Here is a 17,454-nt window from a genome sequence, read left to right on the forward strand (position 1 = left end):
TGGTGCGATGGTAAATGGAATTGTTATTTTAATCTCTCTTTCTGTAAGTTCATTATTGGTGTATAAAAATGCCATAGATTTCTTGGTGTTAATTTTGTATCCTGCTACATTGCCGAATTCATTTATTAAGTCTAATAATTTTTTGATGGATTCTTTAGGGTTTTCTCTGTACAGTATCATGTCATCTGCAAATAATGACAGTTTTACTTCTTCTTTTCCAATTTGGATACCTTTTATTTCTTCTTCTTGTCTAATTACTATGGCTAGAACTTCCAGTACTATATCAAACAGGAGTGGTGAAGTGGGCATCCCTGTCTTGTTCCTGTTCTTAGGTGAAATGGTTTTAGTGTTTGCCCACTGAGTATGATGTTGGCTATAGGTTTGTCATATAAGGCTTTTATTATATTGAGGTATGATCCCTCTATTCTCACTTAGCCTTCCCCTTTTTCTTTGTAATATGTTTAAAAGACTTGTTTTGGAATATGAAATCACTTTAGGGGAACGGGAAAAGCGGTGAAAAACTCGGTTATGTCCGATATGTGTATTGTGGCTTTGAGCCAGTTAGACTTGTACCTAGACTTTTCCACCGAGCCTCTTCCCTTTCTGGAGCTAGGACTATGCCGACACAGAGCTCTTGCTTTCCCGGGAGAATGTGGACCAAGAGGCTCTGCTGAACTATGCCAGGGAAGCAGCAGACTTCTCCACCCAGCAACAGCTACCATCTCTGGATTTTGCCATCAATCACTATGGGCAGCCCGATGTGGCCATGTTCGACTTCACTTGTATGTACGCCTCTGAGAATGCTGCCTTGGTGCGAGAGCAGAATGGACACCAGTTACTAGTGGCTCTGGTTGGGGACAGCCTCCTAGAGGTGAGTATTAAGGATGACGGCACTTAATATAGTTGGAAACAAACCTAGGTGCTTTGATTGTGGAGTGTCTACAACATTATACCACATAAGTGAACTCCCTGTAGGAGTTATATTTCCTGATATAGGGAAGCATCACAGGCCACGGGGAACCCAGACTTGCTAAGTAGCAATGGAAATGCTGCAAAATCCTTGACTTGCCCTTCTACCAATTTATGAAGCAGAAACTTCCTTAACTTGCCCTTCTACCAGTTTGTGAAGCAGAGAAGTCCAGTATCTGAACAGTTGCCAAAGACTACTTTCAATAGCAATCTTTTTCTTAGTTACTTAGTTTAGTGTCTCTCTTTTAAAATGTAAGTTATTTTAATTATTTGTTTTATATCTCCTTGATAGCCTTTTTGGCCAATGGGAACAGGAATTGCCCGGGGCTTTCTGGCTGCTATGGACTCCGCCTGGATGGTACGAAGTTGGTCTCTAGGAACAAGTCCCTTGGAAGTCCTGGCAGAGAGGTAATGGGAAGTAACCAGGGGTTCCTTTTGTGAGAAACTGGGAGTGGTGAGTGTTTTGCTCTTAAGACAAAACACAGGTTCATTCTTCCTTCTATCTCTCTTCCTGCTTTAATTAAAGATGTTTTCTTATTCAAGAGAAGAAAGGCAAGATATTTATTCAAGAAATTATAAAATGTAAAGATTATCTAAGTGTTTTTCTCTTATCCCTGTCCAAACTCAATTTGTTGTGGACTAATGGTATCTGAATCTTTGTATACCTTCGAAAGATGGTATCTGAGTCCTTTATGACAGTCACATAAACAAATACATAAAAATAGTACATTAAATCCTCTCGTTCTTAAATTAGAAAGGTGTAAACTAATGAAATCAGTGTCGTAATAGGGGACATACTCAAATAAGAGATGAGATTAAAAGTGACTTTGAATTCAAAGGAAAATACCAAACTGCTTGTAAACATTTCTCAAGTTTTCAAATGTCAGATATTTTGAAGCAGATTATTGCAAATAAGGTAAGAATCTTGGTATTTGCTGATAAAGAACAAATACCTTAACCTGAAAAACTAGAGAAAGAAGATTTCCTGTATGAAATTGGTGGTTGATGTCATTTTAAGTCTCTTACTTAAGGCACTCTGGGTAATTCGATGACAAGTTCTTTATTCATCTGTGATTCTCTTACATATTAAATATTGGCATACTTGAAAAAACAAAGCAGTAAATTACTTGCCTTTTAAATTAAGGTCATACTTTTTATCTCTGCCCACAGCAATGTCTTTGCTATTCTCGTTGGCCCTTAACGAGGCCTGTGGAATTATTGAGCTGGTGGGAATGGGAAGCAAGAGCTGATGTAGGATTGGAGGAAACCAGTCAAGGATGAAGATTTATCATCCTTCAGATAATTTGGGGACTGTCAAAAAATAGAAATATTCTCAAAGTAGAAGGAGATGTTCGTGGTCCTTGTCATGCTCTGAGTATATTACTGTGTTATTGCAGGGAAAGCATTTATAGGTTACTGCCTCAGACAACCCCTGAGAATGTGAGTAAAAACTTCAGCCAATACAGCATAGACCCTGTCACCAGATATCCCAATATTAACATCAACTTTCTCCGGCCAACCCAGGTAAGTGTCTTCTAGTCAGTGATCCATATCTGGGTCCTTTGAAATTTGCCTATTAATAACAAACATATATACAACCTTTCCCTCAAGTAGATTCAAGTAGATGTCTCTCTGAGTTGGTTGAAGTAGATATTATTGTCCATCAACAAATTGAGCAGCTAAGGCAGAGAGTTGTTGAATAACTTGCCAGAAGATCAGACGTGACAAAAATGATGCATCCAGGGATTTATCCCAGGTCTCCTGATTCAAATTGTATTTTGTAGGAGAAGAGCGCTTGTTCACTAGTCAGGAAATGTGACTTCTGCTTGCATTATCACGAACAGTCTCTTGTAACTTGGACTGGTCATTTCACTTTCTCTGAACCTCAGTTTCTTTATTTGTAAAATGAAGGTGATCATCCCTGCTACTCACAGACAGGATCATTGTGAGGACAACTGAGATTATTCACTGGAAAGAACTTTAAAAGATAAGACACTCTCTACAATTAAAAAATATTGTAGGTCATTTTTGTACTGAGTTATTTCTCAGAATGTCTAAAGCCTTATAACTACTTTAAGAATGACATAGTTTAGACAGAAGTTATGATAATTTGCAGAGCACAATTATCCCAAAGAGCCCATCAGTTTTTAGAAAGTAGTCTATTCAACATATTTGCCAATGTTGTAGAGTAATTGTTTATTCACTTTCTACCTGAAGTTGACACCTTTAGGCTTTTTATACTTACGTGTGGTAAGTCTATAAGACATCCATGAAACCTGCTAATAGAGGGCAGCACTAGGGGTCCAACATACCCAACAAAACAAGTGTATAACAACACCAAAAAACATATAAAAGGCTTTATTCATAACATGCAGAAACCAGAAACAACCTCAACATCCATCAGCAGTAGAATAAATTAATTGTAGTACATCTTACAATCGAACATGTACAGTCATGAGAAAGGCTGAAATATTTGCTACATTCAACATGAATGAATCTCAGAGTCATTAACTGTGCAAACAAAATCCACATACAAAAGAATATGTACTTTATAATTTCATTTACATAAAGTTCAAAAACAAGCAAAATTAATTCTTGGTGATAGAAATCAGAATAGTGGTCACCTTTGGGATCAGAATGCTGACTGCAAGCCTGGAGATGTTGTAAAGTTTGATCTGGGTTGTTATATGGGTACTCAAGGCCAGGTGCATGAATTCGTGCACCAGTGGGGTCCCTCGGCCTGGCCTGTGGGATGGGGCCGAAACCAGCTCTCCGACATCCCCCGAGGGGTCCCAGATTGTGAGAGGGCACAGGCCAGGCTGAGGGACCCCACCGGTGCACGATCGGGGCCAGGGAGGGACATGGGAGGGCTTCAGGACATGTCTGGCCCATCTTGCTCAGTCCCAATTGGCCTGACCCCAGCAGCAAGCTAACCTACCGGTCGGAGCTTCGTCCCCCTGGTAGTCAGTGTACATCATAGTGAGCGGTTGAGCAGCCTTAGCATATCATTAGCATATTACCCTTTGATTGGTTGAATGGACGACTGGACACTTAGCATATTAGGCTTTTATTATATAGGATATTCATTTATAAAAATGCATCATTTTACTATATGTATTATCAATTAAAAAGTAGATTTTGCCCGGCTAGTGTGGCTCCGTGGTTGAGCGTAGACCTATGAACCAGGAGGTCATGGTTCATTTCCAGGTCCAGGCACATTTCCAGGCTGCAGGCTTGATCCCCAGTAGGGGGCATGCAGGAGGCAGCTGATTGATGATTCTCTGTCATCATTGATGTTTCTGTCTCTCCTGCCTTCCTCTCTGAAATCAATAAAAAAACATTTTTTAAATAAATTTTTTTTTCAAAATAGGTCCAATAGAGATTATCAGGACTTCTGTAGCTGAGTAGTGAATTTTTAGCACAATTTATGTATTTGTTTATATGTAACCTAGGTCATCATCATAACTTCTGTCTAAACTTTGCCCAGTCTGCTATCACAATCTTTCATCTGTCATTCTCTTCTCTGGTGGGAATTTGTTACTTGTTTGATTTTCCTTCTTTACAACTTTTTACATTTCTGCCAGGTGCGCCATTTATATGATACTGGAGAAACAAAAGATATTCATCTGGAAATGGAGAACCTGGTGAATTCCCGAACTACCCCAAAGTTGACTCGCAATGGTGAGTTCTGATAATGCTCTTTTGAAATGTAGGTAACCTATTCAGAGAAGTCTGTAATTATTTATTGAGCTCTTAGTGTACATAGTACTGCGTAAGGCAGTGGTTCTCAACCAGACATGATTTTGCCCCTTAGAGGACATTTGGTAGTTTCTGGGGACATTTTTTATTGTCTTGAGTTGAAGAAGATGTTACTGACATCCAAGGATGCAGCTAAACCTCCTACTGTACACAAATCAGCTCCCAGCCAGAAATATCAGTGTGTCAAGGTTAAGAAACCTTGATTTGAGGTATTATGAGGAAATAAAGAGAAACCAGATAGAGATGCTATTGAGAAAGAGAAAAGGGCAGCATGTGGGCACATACACACACCAGCTAAGGTTTTGGGGGTAAGGCTTTATGGGAGAAATAGTGGCATTTTAACTGAGTACTATGATATTGCCAGGATACAGTGACAGAGACAAAGGCCATTTCATATTTTGTGTGTATTGAAAGGTCCCTAAAGATTTGTTTTAAAGGAGAGTGATGTGAGTATACCTCTACATGTAAGATGGGATGGAGAAGGCAAATGCCATTACAATAGTCAGCTAACAGTTGTAAAGGCCTAAATCTGGTATTGATATTGAGGATGGAAAGAGGACAGTGGACCATAATTAGAAGAAATCTCACTTTGGGGTCAGGTACAACTGGGTCCCAGTCCAGTCTTTGCCATTTGTGAAGTGTGTGGTCATGAGCAGGTTATATAGTATCTCTGAACTTCAGTTCCTTATCTATGAAATGAGGGTAACAACACCTGCCTCACATTATGGTTATGAGGATTCCGTGACATACATAGCTGGTTTATCACGATGCCTGACAACTGTGTTCTTCCTACCTTCAATAATTTTTTTAACTGGATATGTGTACTACAAAGAGGATCCCATATTAATGCTACCAAGTGACAACACTATCATTAATATTATTTTTGTTCTTTTAGAGTCTGTACCTCGTTCAAGCAAACTGCTTGGTTGGTGCCAAAGGCAGACAGATGGCTACACAGGGGTCAATGTGACAGATCTCACTATGTCTTGGAAAAGTGGCCTGGCTCTATGTGCAATTATCCATAGATACCGCCCTGATCTGATGTAAGTTGTGACCAGACTTTCTGTTTCATTTTATATTCCCTAAGGATCTTAGAGTACCCTGCTATCAAGTAGCCAAATTTGTACTTTTTTTTTTTTCTAGTAAGAAACTTTCTCTAGAAAGCAATGATTAATTTCAACTTAATTACATTTAAAACTCTGAATGTTAAGTATTATATAGCTCAACAAAGAAATGATTAGCTGAGTTTTTAACAGCACTCAAAGGGTCAAAAATTGGTTTTAACACCCACTTGGGTGTATTAACTTCACATAATGGAAAACTGTTTACTGGCCACAGGTTGAACTCTTCATTTCAGCCAACTATCTCTCAAATGTTATTGGTCATAAGGAAAACCTGGCTAGAACATTTGGCTGGCAGATGGCAAATATGTCAGGCACTACCAACAAAACAATTAGTGCTTCCCTGCTTTATAATGGTTCATCGGTATTCTCTTATGTTAAGGATTGCACTTTCTGTTAAGATGCTTTGTCAATCCCACAAAACTCAGGGAGAGGTGGGGTGGAGGGGTGAGTGTAGGGTGAAGGACACATCCCTGTTGGAATATACCAAAGGCTGTCTGGAGAAGACCTAGGGCAGGGGTGGGCAACCTTTTTGTGAGTGCATGCCAAAAGCAGCAAAATCTCTGACTCAAAATTCTTCTGCATGCCAACCCTAATTTTTTGAGAACATGTTACGCCTACTTGATAGCTCTTAAGGTGTACGTATGTGAAGAACCTTGAAGAAATGATAAAATTCATTTGAGCGACAAAAACAGAATATGATGATGAAAAATACATTTATTTTTAATGTATACATGTACACTGATAGTCCGGCAGAAAACTTTATGACTCCGTTTGATATTATCAGTGGGACTTTTGCTGCTGCATCACTGATGACAGAGATTTTACATCAGGTTTATATTTCGTGACCTTCAGAGATATGCACGAGCTACTACTTTCATCCGTCAGGCTACTCCTATTACGAGACTTAACAAAATTCATCACTGAGAACAAAGATTCACAAGCATATGTGGATGAAACCAAAACACTGGTCGGATCTAGGAAGGCAGGGAGAGTTAAGGCAGAGGCATAGAAATTGCTCTTCCCCTCTCTCGTCAATCCATGTCTGTGGTCTTTAAGATAACTTGTTATGTAAAATTATTTATTTATCTAAGATGCACCTACACTGAATTTATCTGAAAAATAAAAAAGTCGATAATAAGAAAATAATTGTAAATGGAAGATTATAAGAGAGGGTTTTGCGTGCCAGCAAAAGTTACTGGCGTGCCATGTTTGGTATGCATGCCAGGGGTTGCCCACCCCTGACCAAGGGTATTTTCTTGTAACAGAAGGCAGAGCAGTGAGTAGGTAATTTGGCACTGTTTAGACCACAATAACTTCATTCAAGATGAGCCTGTAGATTATGAGACTTAAGGAATTTTTTGAAATGGAGTTAGTAGGTTAGCACAATGTAAGGCCTGACCAGTTAATCTGAAATCACCTGAAGAAGAACGCTCTCAGTTGTTACTTATGATTGAGTACTAAGAAGCTTGAAATCCGGTGGAAAATGTTTGTTCATCTATATACTTGGGAAATTTTAAGACATTTAGCAATGGAAAAATCTTTTGAGGAAAGTTTTGGAATTTCCCTTCAAGTAGAAGGCTGAGTAAGGTTTATCAGAGGTGATTTAGCACATCTATAATAGCTTGTCAGGTCCAAAGGACACTATGCATAATAGTCCCAGGACTTTAAAAATAGTCTGATCCAAATAGGATTTTTAGCATTATTTAACATCTATAATAATAAAAGGGTAATATGCTAATTAGACCGGACATCCTAGTAAGAAATTTCTGTAATTGGAAAAATGAGGATAGTTTAACTTTCCCTCTGTTTTTTTCTTTATCATTTTTTCTTTAATCACTTTTTCTCCTTTGAGGATGATTTATATTTCAAGTTTGCTCTCAGATTTCAGTGAAGCACTGCACATAGGATTTTAGCTGAGCAACAAAGAAATGAAGTGACTTCTTGATACTGTTTTCTGGTGTGGGGACAAGTACTCCATCTTGATATGTTTTCCTTATCCTGTTTCTCAGAGATTTTGATTCTTTGGATGAACAAAATGTGGAGAAGAATAACCAACTGGCCTTTGATATTGCTGAAAAGGAACTGGGCATTTCTCCCATCATGACAGGCAAAGAGATGGCCTCGGTGGGGGAGCCTGACAAGCTGTCCATGGTGATGTACCTGACCCAGTTCTATGAGATGTTCAAGGACTCACTCCCCTCCAGCGGTAAGGACTGAGGCCTCTGGTGTGGGAGTCTTTTGTGTTCTCTGTTGTTGCCTGGCTTTCTTTCTTTCCCTGTATCCTACGTGAGCACCCACAAAAGCAAACTTGTACTTATTCTGTTTTTACTGGCCAGCTATCAGGGTAAGTCCCTGGGATTTTGCTCCATTGTTTTTTTCCTTCTCAACCACTCATTCTTACCCAAATCTTTCTCACTATATCTATAAATATGTAAAAATCATTCCTATCCAGAATTTTTTCTTGACTATTATTTTTTCATACTCTTTCTTTCTGATCCAGCCTTTTAAAAATATATATACACTTTTTTAAAAAATTGTTTTCAGAGAGGAAGAGAGAGGGAGAGATAGATAGAAACATCAATGATGAGAAAGAATTATCTGTCGGCTGCCTCCTGCATGCCCCCCACTGGGGATCGAGTCCAAAACCCAGAATCAAACTGTGACCTCCAGATTCATAGGTCAACACTCAACCACTGAGCCACACTGGCCTGGCTGAACCACCTTTTTTTTTTTTTTTTTTTTTTTTTTTTTTTAAATATATTTTATTGATTTTTTTACAGAGAGGAAGGGAGAGAGAGAGAGAGTCAGAAACATCGATGAGAGAGAAACATCGATCAGCTGCCTCCTGCACACCTCCTACTGGGGATGTGCCCGCAACCCAGGTACATGCCCTTGACCGGAATCGAACCTGGGACCCTTCAGTCCTCAGGCCGACGCTCTATCCACTGAGCCAAACCGGTTTTGGCAGAACCACCTTTTTGTAAAAAAAAGTGGGCTACTTCCTCAGTTGCCTAAACTTTGTACACTTTGCAACCTGGCTTCTACCATTATTCCTCTGCTAGATTGTTCTCCTTGTTCATGAAGAACTGCCAAATCCATATTTTTTCACTTCTCATGTCTTATGCCCTTGGCTTTTTGCATTGTTCAGCACTGTGGAATGACAACTTTTTTTCTGAAACTCTCTTTTCCTTGGCTTCTGTGATCCTGCACTGGACTGGCCTCATTCTCTTCTTTTGGTAACTGTTCCTTCTCTGGCTTCTCTTTCTTCTACATTTTAGTGTTTTCCAAAAATCTTCCTTTCCCCTCAGCCCAATATCTCAGTCTGTCAGCATGCTACAAAAAATTTTTCTGTTGTCATCTCTTGGAATAGCATAATGATTAAGAGTGTTGACCTGGGTTTATATCCCAGTACTAACACCTGTTAAACCTTAGGCTAGTTACTCAGTTTTCCTGTGCCTCAGTTTCCCCATCTGTAAAATGGGGCTTTTTCTATATATAGATTGTGATATGCTAAGAAGAACGTTTGCAAAACGGAAGCACTTAATAAATGTTAATATATTATTAGTTTCAATTATTTTAAAAATTACTATTATTACTAATAAAACATTGGAATCCACAGTTTGTGACTCACCAGTGTCTTCCAGCCCATGTACTCTCATAGATGTTTATAGCTTTTTCCGATTAGATACACAGTCTTTACAACAGAAGTCCACAACTCTAACATCAGTGTACACATTCATGGAGAGCCACCTCAGTGTGCAGCCAAGTGCATGGGGTATGCATACACCAAACCAGGGACCCTGAGCTGCCTGTCCTCCCTCCCTTTCTCTCTGCCCTAAAGTTTTATCACAAAGGTGAGGTTTCAGCACTCTACTGTAATTCGTATCACGGGTGAATTCCAACTTTTGAAAAGCAAAAGTGGAGGTTTTTGTGACTGGCGTGGTTAGGGAAAGAATTGGTATTGTTTACGTTGATGGAAAAAAGAAAGCTCAGTGTATAAACCTAAGAATGCATTTTCTTTGTGAAATTTCCTGCTAAGTTCCTCATACTTTTGTCCGAGCAAATGAACCTTTAGAGCAGTGGTTCTCAACCTTCCTAATGCCGCGACCCTTTAATACAGTTCCTCATGTTGTGGTGACCCCCAACCATAAAATTATTTTCGTTGCTACTTCATAACTGTAATTTTGCTACTGTTATGAATCGTAATGTAAATATCTGATATGCAGGATGTATTTTCATTGTTACAAATTGAACATAATTAAAGCATAGTGATTAATCACAAAAACAATATGTAATTATATGTGTGTTTTCTGATGGTCTTAGGCGACCCCTGTGAAAGGGTCATTCGACTCCCAAAGGGGTTGCGACCCACAGGTTGAGAACTGCTGCTTTAGAGCTTTTGGAGGTTCTGGGAGCCACCTGCAGGCAAGGTAGTTCTGGTCAGTACTTTGAGGCCCCCTCTAGTGCTATCATCGAACATTGCTTTCTGTTCACAGATGCCTTGGACCTGAATGCTGAGGAGAAAGCAGTCCTGATAGCCAGCACGAAATCTCCCATCTCCTTCCTAAGCAAACTTGGGCAGACCATCTCTCGGAAGCGTTCTCCCAAGGTAAGTGGAAAAGATTGTTGTTTTTTACCAGCTGCAAATCCAATGGCAAGATATAGTGACTAGAATAATGCAGTTTGGCTACTCTCTTGGTATAGGATAAGAAGGAAAAGGACTTGGATGGTGCTGGAAAGAGGAGAAAGACCAGTCAATCAGAAGAGGTGAGAATTATATGGGATTTGTTAGAATGATTATACTCAATTGCCCTTTTTGTCTTAAAACCTTAATTTTCAAATTGGTGTTACTAGGTCTTTTTATATTCACCCTTTATGAGAATTTTTGTGAGCAGATGCTTTTTCTGTGGGCTTTTGCCTTTAATTTTTTGGAGAGCGTCCAAGGGAACACACACACATGTGCACCAGAGCTTGCCTGTCTCTTTGGAATCACACATCTGGCAAAGGGCATTGGCTTTCCTGGGGTGTGATAATCCCAGTAAAAGTCTGAGTACTTCTTTGAACTCCATCTTGAGATTAGAACTTTGAAGAGAGCTGTTAAGCTCAACCTAAAGCAGAAATACCAGCCACCATGCCATGTCCTAGCTGTACTTTTCCTTTGAGGGAAGGGCATTTGGGGGCTTCACTAACAGAGGCTGGTTCTTGGGTGTCGATATTGATCAGGAGGAAGTGCCCCGGATGTGCAGAGGAAGATCCACATTAGTGAGCACTCTGCCTGACAGGAGGACTGATGTCACACTCAGCAACCAGAACAAAGTGAAGTACATGGCAACCCAGCTGCTCGCCAAGTTTGAAGAGAATGCACCTCCACAGTCCACTGGCATAAGGAGACAGGTAAACCCATCTCACGCCTTGCTCATCCACACTTGATCTGACTACATAGGAATGAGGTAGCTTTTCAGCTGAATGAGATGGGATATGTTACAGACCCAAGGACTCATGGGCTCGAGACTGATGTTTGATTCTCCCCATGTCTGACTGTGGCAGAAGAGAACATTTCAGAAGCTCCTCATGCTTTCAGTACTGCTTCATCCTCACCACTCAGGTCTGAGGTATCTGTGACAAAATTCAGCAGAGGGATTTTTAAATTTATATCTATATACCTATTCATATATGTATGTTCACATTTAAATTATAAAAAACATACATGCTTATTAAGGAAAATGCTTAAAAGTATGATAAAGGGTAATTAAAATATCTCTAATTCTGTTAATATTTTGTTATGGTTCTTTCTGATCTTTTTTTCTTTAGTGCATTCTTGTTTTCATAGTTGAGGTCATTCTTTTTATATATATATTTTATTGATTTTTCACTGAGCGGGAGGAGAGGGATAGAGAGTTAGAAACATCAATGAGAGAGGAACATCGATCAGCTGCCTCCTGCACACTTCCCACTGGGGATGTGCCTGCATCCAAGGTACATGCCCTTGGCCGGAATCGAACCTGGGACCTTTCAGTCCGCAGGCCGACACTCTATCCACTGAGCCAAACCGGTTAGGGCTGAGGTCATTCTTAACATACACTTTTCCATTCTGCTTTTTTTCATGTAACTTTGGTCATATTCCCACATCATTTCAAACTCTTTACAAGCTCCTTTAGTGTGTGCCATGCTTCTCTTAACTCTCCTCTAGTGCTAGATGTTCAGTCGTTTCTCTTCAACAAACATTGTTGTTATAAACTGCTTTTGTGTGTTGCAGATGACTTTACTAGGTTCTCCTTGAACTAGGTTGAGAATATGAACATTTTAAAGATTCTTCATGGATACTGACTTGCATTCCTCTAAGTCATGCCTGAGAGTGCTGGACAGGAGCCTTGTCTCTCCTCCTGCTTACCTAAAAGTCACTAAGACTTCTTGCAAGAGGAGATGCTGGGTTTTTGAAATTTACACGGAAAGTTTCTTGTAAAACTCCCTGGTGATTTGAGAAAGCCCATCCTCTGCATCCTTTCCCTCTTTCTTCATCTTCTCCACATGCATTAATGTTCCTGTGAACAGACTAGGATGGGCACTGACATACTGACTGTGCTTGGAGTCTGGCCTTAATCAACTTCTCACATCTAGCCATTGGTTATGGCTCACAGAGAAGATGATGATACTCATTCCCTGTTGACTCTGGCAGCCCAGGTCCCACCCACCTTGGGAAGGCTGGAATTATTCTCCATTAGAGGAAGTTTGCCTCTAAGAGATAGTTGCTTCCTCATTTTGAGTGAAAGATTAGTTTTCCAAATCAGAATTAGTAGTTTAGGCTCATAACATTGAGTTGGGGAAAAGGATAATGATAATTACAGCTTCTGTTTTTCTTTTCTTTTATTTGTTTACATTTGTTTTTGGTTTGGGGAGCAGGGTATTTGCTTCCTTTATAAGCAAAGCTTTCTAAGAATTCTATTCTTCACCACTACCCCAGTATATAGATGTATGCCTATCCTCCACAAGTATCTTTTTTCTGTTTTCTACTTTAATATATTTTATTTTGTTTTGTCTCCATGTCCTGTCCCCCACCCATACTTGGCCTGTGTGTCACAGCCAACACAAGAGCGTGGGGTCAGCCAGCCGTCCTGCTGCCTACCTGAGCAGGGTCTCCCTGCTCCCACCCCACAGTGGAAACAGGTAAAGGAACTGCTCAAAAACCAGAATGGGTGCTGCATCCCCAGGCCTTCCCACCCTGTTCCTTCTTCTGAGCCAGCCAAGGTAGAGGCCTGCACTCTAGAATCCCAGCTCAAGCATAGGACATCTCTGTGCCCATTTGAGTAATGACTCTAGTAAAAGTATAATAAACAATACTATTTGTATTGCATGATTTATTTAACTCCTTAGGATTTGAGAAACCAGTTAGCAGGGTGGGCTGTGAATTTTATGAAACTAGCTGAAGCTATGTGGTTAATTGTTCAGGTACCCTAACCTTTGGGGTTTTGCTATTACAGCGTTTATTCCAAGTTGACTTCTTGTTCATATGTGTGCTTATGACCATGTTAATAGGAAAATGTTATCCAAGAAATCATCTTGAACTATAATTTTTATTTGGTTCAGAACCTAGACAAAGATTCTTGTTATAAAGCTGCTTTTGTGTGTTGTAGATGACTTTCCTAGGCTCTCCTTGAACTAGGTCGAGAAAAATGGGCATTTTCTTGGTGTTTTGTATACATTTAAAATACTCTTTTTAGAAATTTTCACTAAAGTATTTAGTTGTAGGATCTCCTAGAAAGCTGCTTCTCATAAGCAGTACAGAATAGGACAGAAAGAGGAGGAATGGCACTGGTTGATAATAGGAAACATCAAAGGAACTGGAGGCCTCTACTGTACCTCCTCCACATCACAGCTGACAAGTTTTTGCTCCAGTGAGTGCACTGAACTTTTCTTGTGGGTTGGTATCATTTAAGACTAAGATTCTGAGAGGTCAAAGGAATAGGCCTTCAGTTCCTTCTTATGTTATAGAGTGACAGCTATTGCTGGGAAGCACTGACAAGTGACTGGGTGGGTAATGTTTTTTTCTAACCTTTCTTTTAATAATATGCTGCATTAAAAGCAAGCTCATGAGGCTAAGATGGAAGCTTCGGAACAATGTCCAGACTCATGAAGCCAAGCTGCCTCTTTCCCTCTGCTTGAGGGAGATTTGTGCAGGAGTGCTCATTAGAAATTTACTGCCATTTTCTTTCCTCACCCTTTCCTTAAAGTCTAAGTGGAAGGTATAATAAAAAGGTAATCTTCAGTAGAGGATCTGCAGAAGGGGAACATGAACTCTAACCTAGACTTCCTGAACTTCAGATTCTCACAGTACTCACAAAGGCAGCAGAGAGGGAGAGCGGAGAGGAAAGGAGGGTAACTTAAATACATGCAGAGGGGTGAATAAATGACTCAATAGCATGTGTTTGGGTCACTGTGGGTGAGCTTGCGAGGAAGTCTCAGGGGCAAGATGTGTGACCCGAGGAGCCTGGTCCAGCTGAGGCCTCTGTCCTGGTGAAGACTGGCACATCAGCTCACTGCCTAATGCAGCTATCCTGAGGGATATCAGGAGCTTAGTGTTTATGGGCTCTCTTGTGTTTTTCATGTTTGTGAAGGATCTGGCCCCTCTAGCCTCATGCACAGTGCTACATGGAGACGAACAGCTAGCTTGTCACCTGGGTAAATAGATGGTCAAAATTAATGAAGTAGAATACTGCTGAGCTGTGCAGGCAGCAGACTAGAGCCATTAAATTCAAACATTGGTTCTGTGGAGTGGGTCCCAGAGATGACAGTTAGAGCACCTGGGTGAAAAAGTGAGAAACTATGAGCAATGAAAATCCTGTGAGATCCTGTGTGCTTCATGTTATATAGAGTTGGGAATTGTAAATTTACTTGGCTGTGAAAGAACTATAATTCACAGTTCTTACATCCATGTGAAATGTATTGTATTCACATATAATTTTTTTCTCAACACTAAAGCAGGAATGTTTTCATGAATCTTGGCCTTGTAAATTTCTCTCTAAAAAGATAAAACATTGGAAGGCAATGCCAGATGCTACAGAAACCTGGGGACAGAGGGACTCCAGTGGTGCATTGGGGCCCTCTGCTTCTGACTCACACTGACTGCTGACCCCATTTAACACCCTTTAGGAATTGGGCAGGGGCTGACTGGCAGCACCTTATCATGACTCACTTTGTGCTTCTCTTGAAGTGGTTCAAGAGAGGCAGGAAGGTATGGCAAGCACAGTAGTGATGGCTGAGTTAGCACCAGGGCCAGTTTTTACTTAGGTCATAGTATGAGAGAGAAATGAATAATAATGCTGCTTACCAGTGATTTCTGTTTTTTACCTCCCTGTGTAAACACTTTGGCTCTTCCCTCTCCACCCTTTTGTCTTTTGATCTCAGAAGTGCCTCCTACAGGCAGACTCCTCATTATCCAGCCTTAGTTTACAAGAAGGTTGTCATGAGAAGTGGGAACAGACAGGGGAACTGCTTCCCTAGTCCCACTAGTTCTCTCAGACCTGTGTGCTAGCCCCACATAGTCTTTCTGGGCTCAAGGAAGCGAGGATTCCTCTGACCTAGGAGTATGTGATTATTTACTAAGTCCTGCAGGGTTCTCTCAATCATAGTTTCTCAAGGAAAAAAATGGGACAAAATTGGAGAGGGATAAGATAGGGAGATAATCTGTAGACATAGGTATGGTTTTCAGGTAGTGGAAGATATTTAATTTTTATATCCTATTTCCTGTACTTTCTTGCATTTTTTTGGTAGTTTTCCAGAACCTTTTGAGTATGAGGGGACTCAGAAGAGGAAATAATGGCAGGATTTTCTCATAGTTGGTTCCGAGGGAGAGTGCTGCTCTGCTCCTGTTGGGTGGCAGGTGATAAGCCATTGGAAGGGTGCCCTTTCTCTCTACTTATAACGAAACTCATTTCTTCAGTTCTCCAACTTTGATGATATATAGTCTTGATCCCTGGTGTTTAGAAAGTACTACACTGCAAGTCTGTCCCCAAGACCAGCTGCACCTAACGAACAGCGGGAGTCTGACCTGGAGACCAGTGACAAACTGTGACACGCCACCCTCCCTTACCATGCAGTGACTTGCTGTTGAGGATGGAGGGGCAGGGAAGGGGCCTCTGATATGTTTTTTACAAATACCCTTTCATCCTTCCAGAACCAGCCTAAATGTGGCCACTGTTTTACCAATCTTCTTTCTGTTTGTGTCTGTTGGTATAAAAGCGACGGGAAAAGGAGCATTCTCGGACCTGCCCCAAAAAAGTGATTGCACTCTCTCCACCCCCTACTCCACCTCCCTGTCGGGCACGTGGCGGCCAGCAGGTGATCTCCTCCGCATGTTCCATTGTCCTATCTGTGTCTTCCTGCCTGCCTTTGTAGGTAGCTAGGGTAGAGACTAAATCAGGACTCCCTGCTTCCAATTATAACTTAAAAAAATAGAAAAACCATTTGTAGAAAACATTTTTGTAGCAGTAGCAACCTTTATTGCTACAAATGGGCAAATTCCTGATTGGACCTCAGAAGAGTACAAATTACATTCAAACCCTGGGTGGTTTAATCTAGTCCCATGTAATGGGAATACAACCATACAATCACAAACTAAAATTTAAACTATATTTGTCACAGACATGACATCCAAAAACCCTGGAGAGCAACATATTTTTATATAACCCTACGTAAAGCAGCCATTTTTGCCTTGCTACCCAGGGAGATTGAGCTAAGATGAACTTTGGAAGCTTTTAATAGGGCTTCACTCTATGAGTTTGCTTCCTTCTGATTTTGAGAACCCTGCCTCTTGCTTATCCAATTTCTCCCAACAAACACCTGCCTTTCCCATCCACCCCATTAACACTCAGGCAGATCATTCAAAACTGCTTTATAGCAGAGTTAACTGGAGCAACAAGGTTAACAAGGATGACAAGCATACATTTGTGGCAAATACACTTACATAAAGCATATTTACAGAATCGCTTTGTTGACCTTTGTAGTATATTGCTATAAAATAAAATACACCCCATTAACACTCAGCAGATCATTCAAAACTGCTTTATAGCAGAGTTAACTGGAGCAACAAGGTTAACAAGGATGACAAGCATACATTTGTGGCAAATACACTTACATAAAGCATATTTACAGAATCGCTTTGTTGACCTTTGTAGTATATTGCTATAAAATAAAATACAAATTTTAAATGTAGGATCTATGGGAAGGCATTTCTCAACTAAGGTGGCCTATTTTAAAAGCGACTCCTCCATAATGTGTCTGATTTTTAAAGGCCCAGCCTGTGCCCCTAGATCTAAGAACTAAGCTGCTATAGGTGTAGGCTACCCTGTCCCTTATCTCTACATAAGAGCTAATATTTAGGAGCATTCACTGTGACCCAGGTAGTATTCTAGGCTCTTTTTACATGTAACATTAAGCAGTTCTTTCTATAACCTTACAAGTCTGGTACTATTATCTCTATTTTATAAATGAGGAGACTGAGTCATAGAGTAGGGAGGTAATTTGTACAAGGTCACACAGATGGGTCCAGAAACAGATTCTGGGTGGTGTGACTCTGGAGCCCAAACTCTGGCCTCATCCTGCCTGT

General features: G+C 40.4%; 1 protein-coding gene across 1 annotated transcript in view; it reads left to right on the forward strand.

Annotated features, from left to right (window-relative positions):
* Positions 1–17,454, forward strand: part of MICAL3 (microtubule associated monooxygenase, calponin and LIM domain containing 3) — a 254,060-nt gene that overhangs the window by 110,669 nt on the left and 125,937 nt on the right. Inside the window, exons 9-19 of the mRNA XM_081083520.1 lie at positions 614–871; positions 1,262–1,377; positions 2,367–2,493; positions 4,554–4,650; positions 5,624–5,771; positions 7,862–8,058; positions 10,349–10,461; positions 10,557–10,619; positions 11,076–11,246; positions 12,933–13,016; positions 16,089–16,187. Of these exons, the coding sequence (XP_080939646.1) occupies positions 614–871; positions 1,262–1,377; positions 2,367–2,493; positions 4,554–4,650; positions 5,624–5,771; positions 7,862–8,058; positions 10,349–10,461; positions 10,557–10,619; positions 11,076–11,246; positions 12,933–13,016; positions 16,089–16,187 (1,473 nt within the window). The remainder of the gene's footprint in view (positions 1–613; positions 872–1,261; positions 1,378–2,366; positions 2,494–4,553; positions 4,651–5,623; positions 5,772–7,861; positions 8,059–10,348; positions 10,462–10,556; positions 10,620–11,075; positions 11,247–12,932; positions 13,017–16,088; positions 16,188–17,454) is intronic.

The sequence above is a fragment of the Myotis nattereri genome (genome assembly GCF_964212035.1).
Source record: "Myotis nattereri genome assembly, chromosome: 2".
NCBI classification, from domain to species: domain Eukaryota; kingdom Metazoa; phylum Chordata; class Mammalia; order Chiroptera; family Vespertilionidae; genus Myotis; species Myotis nattereri.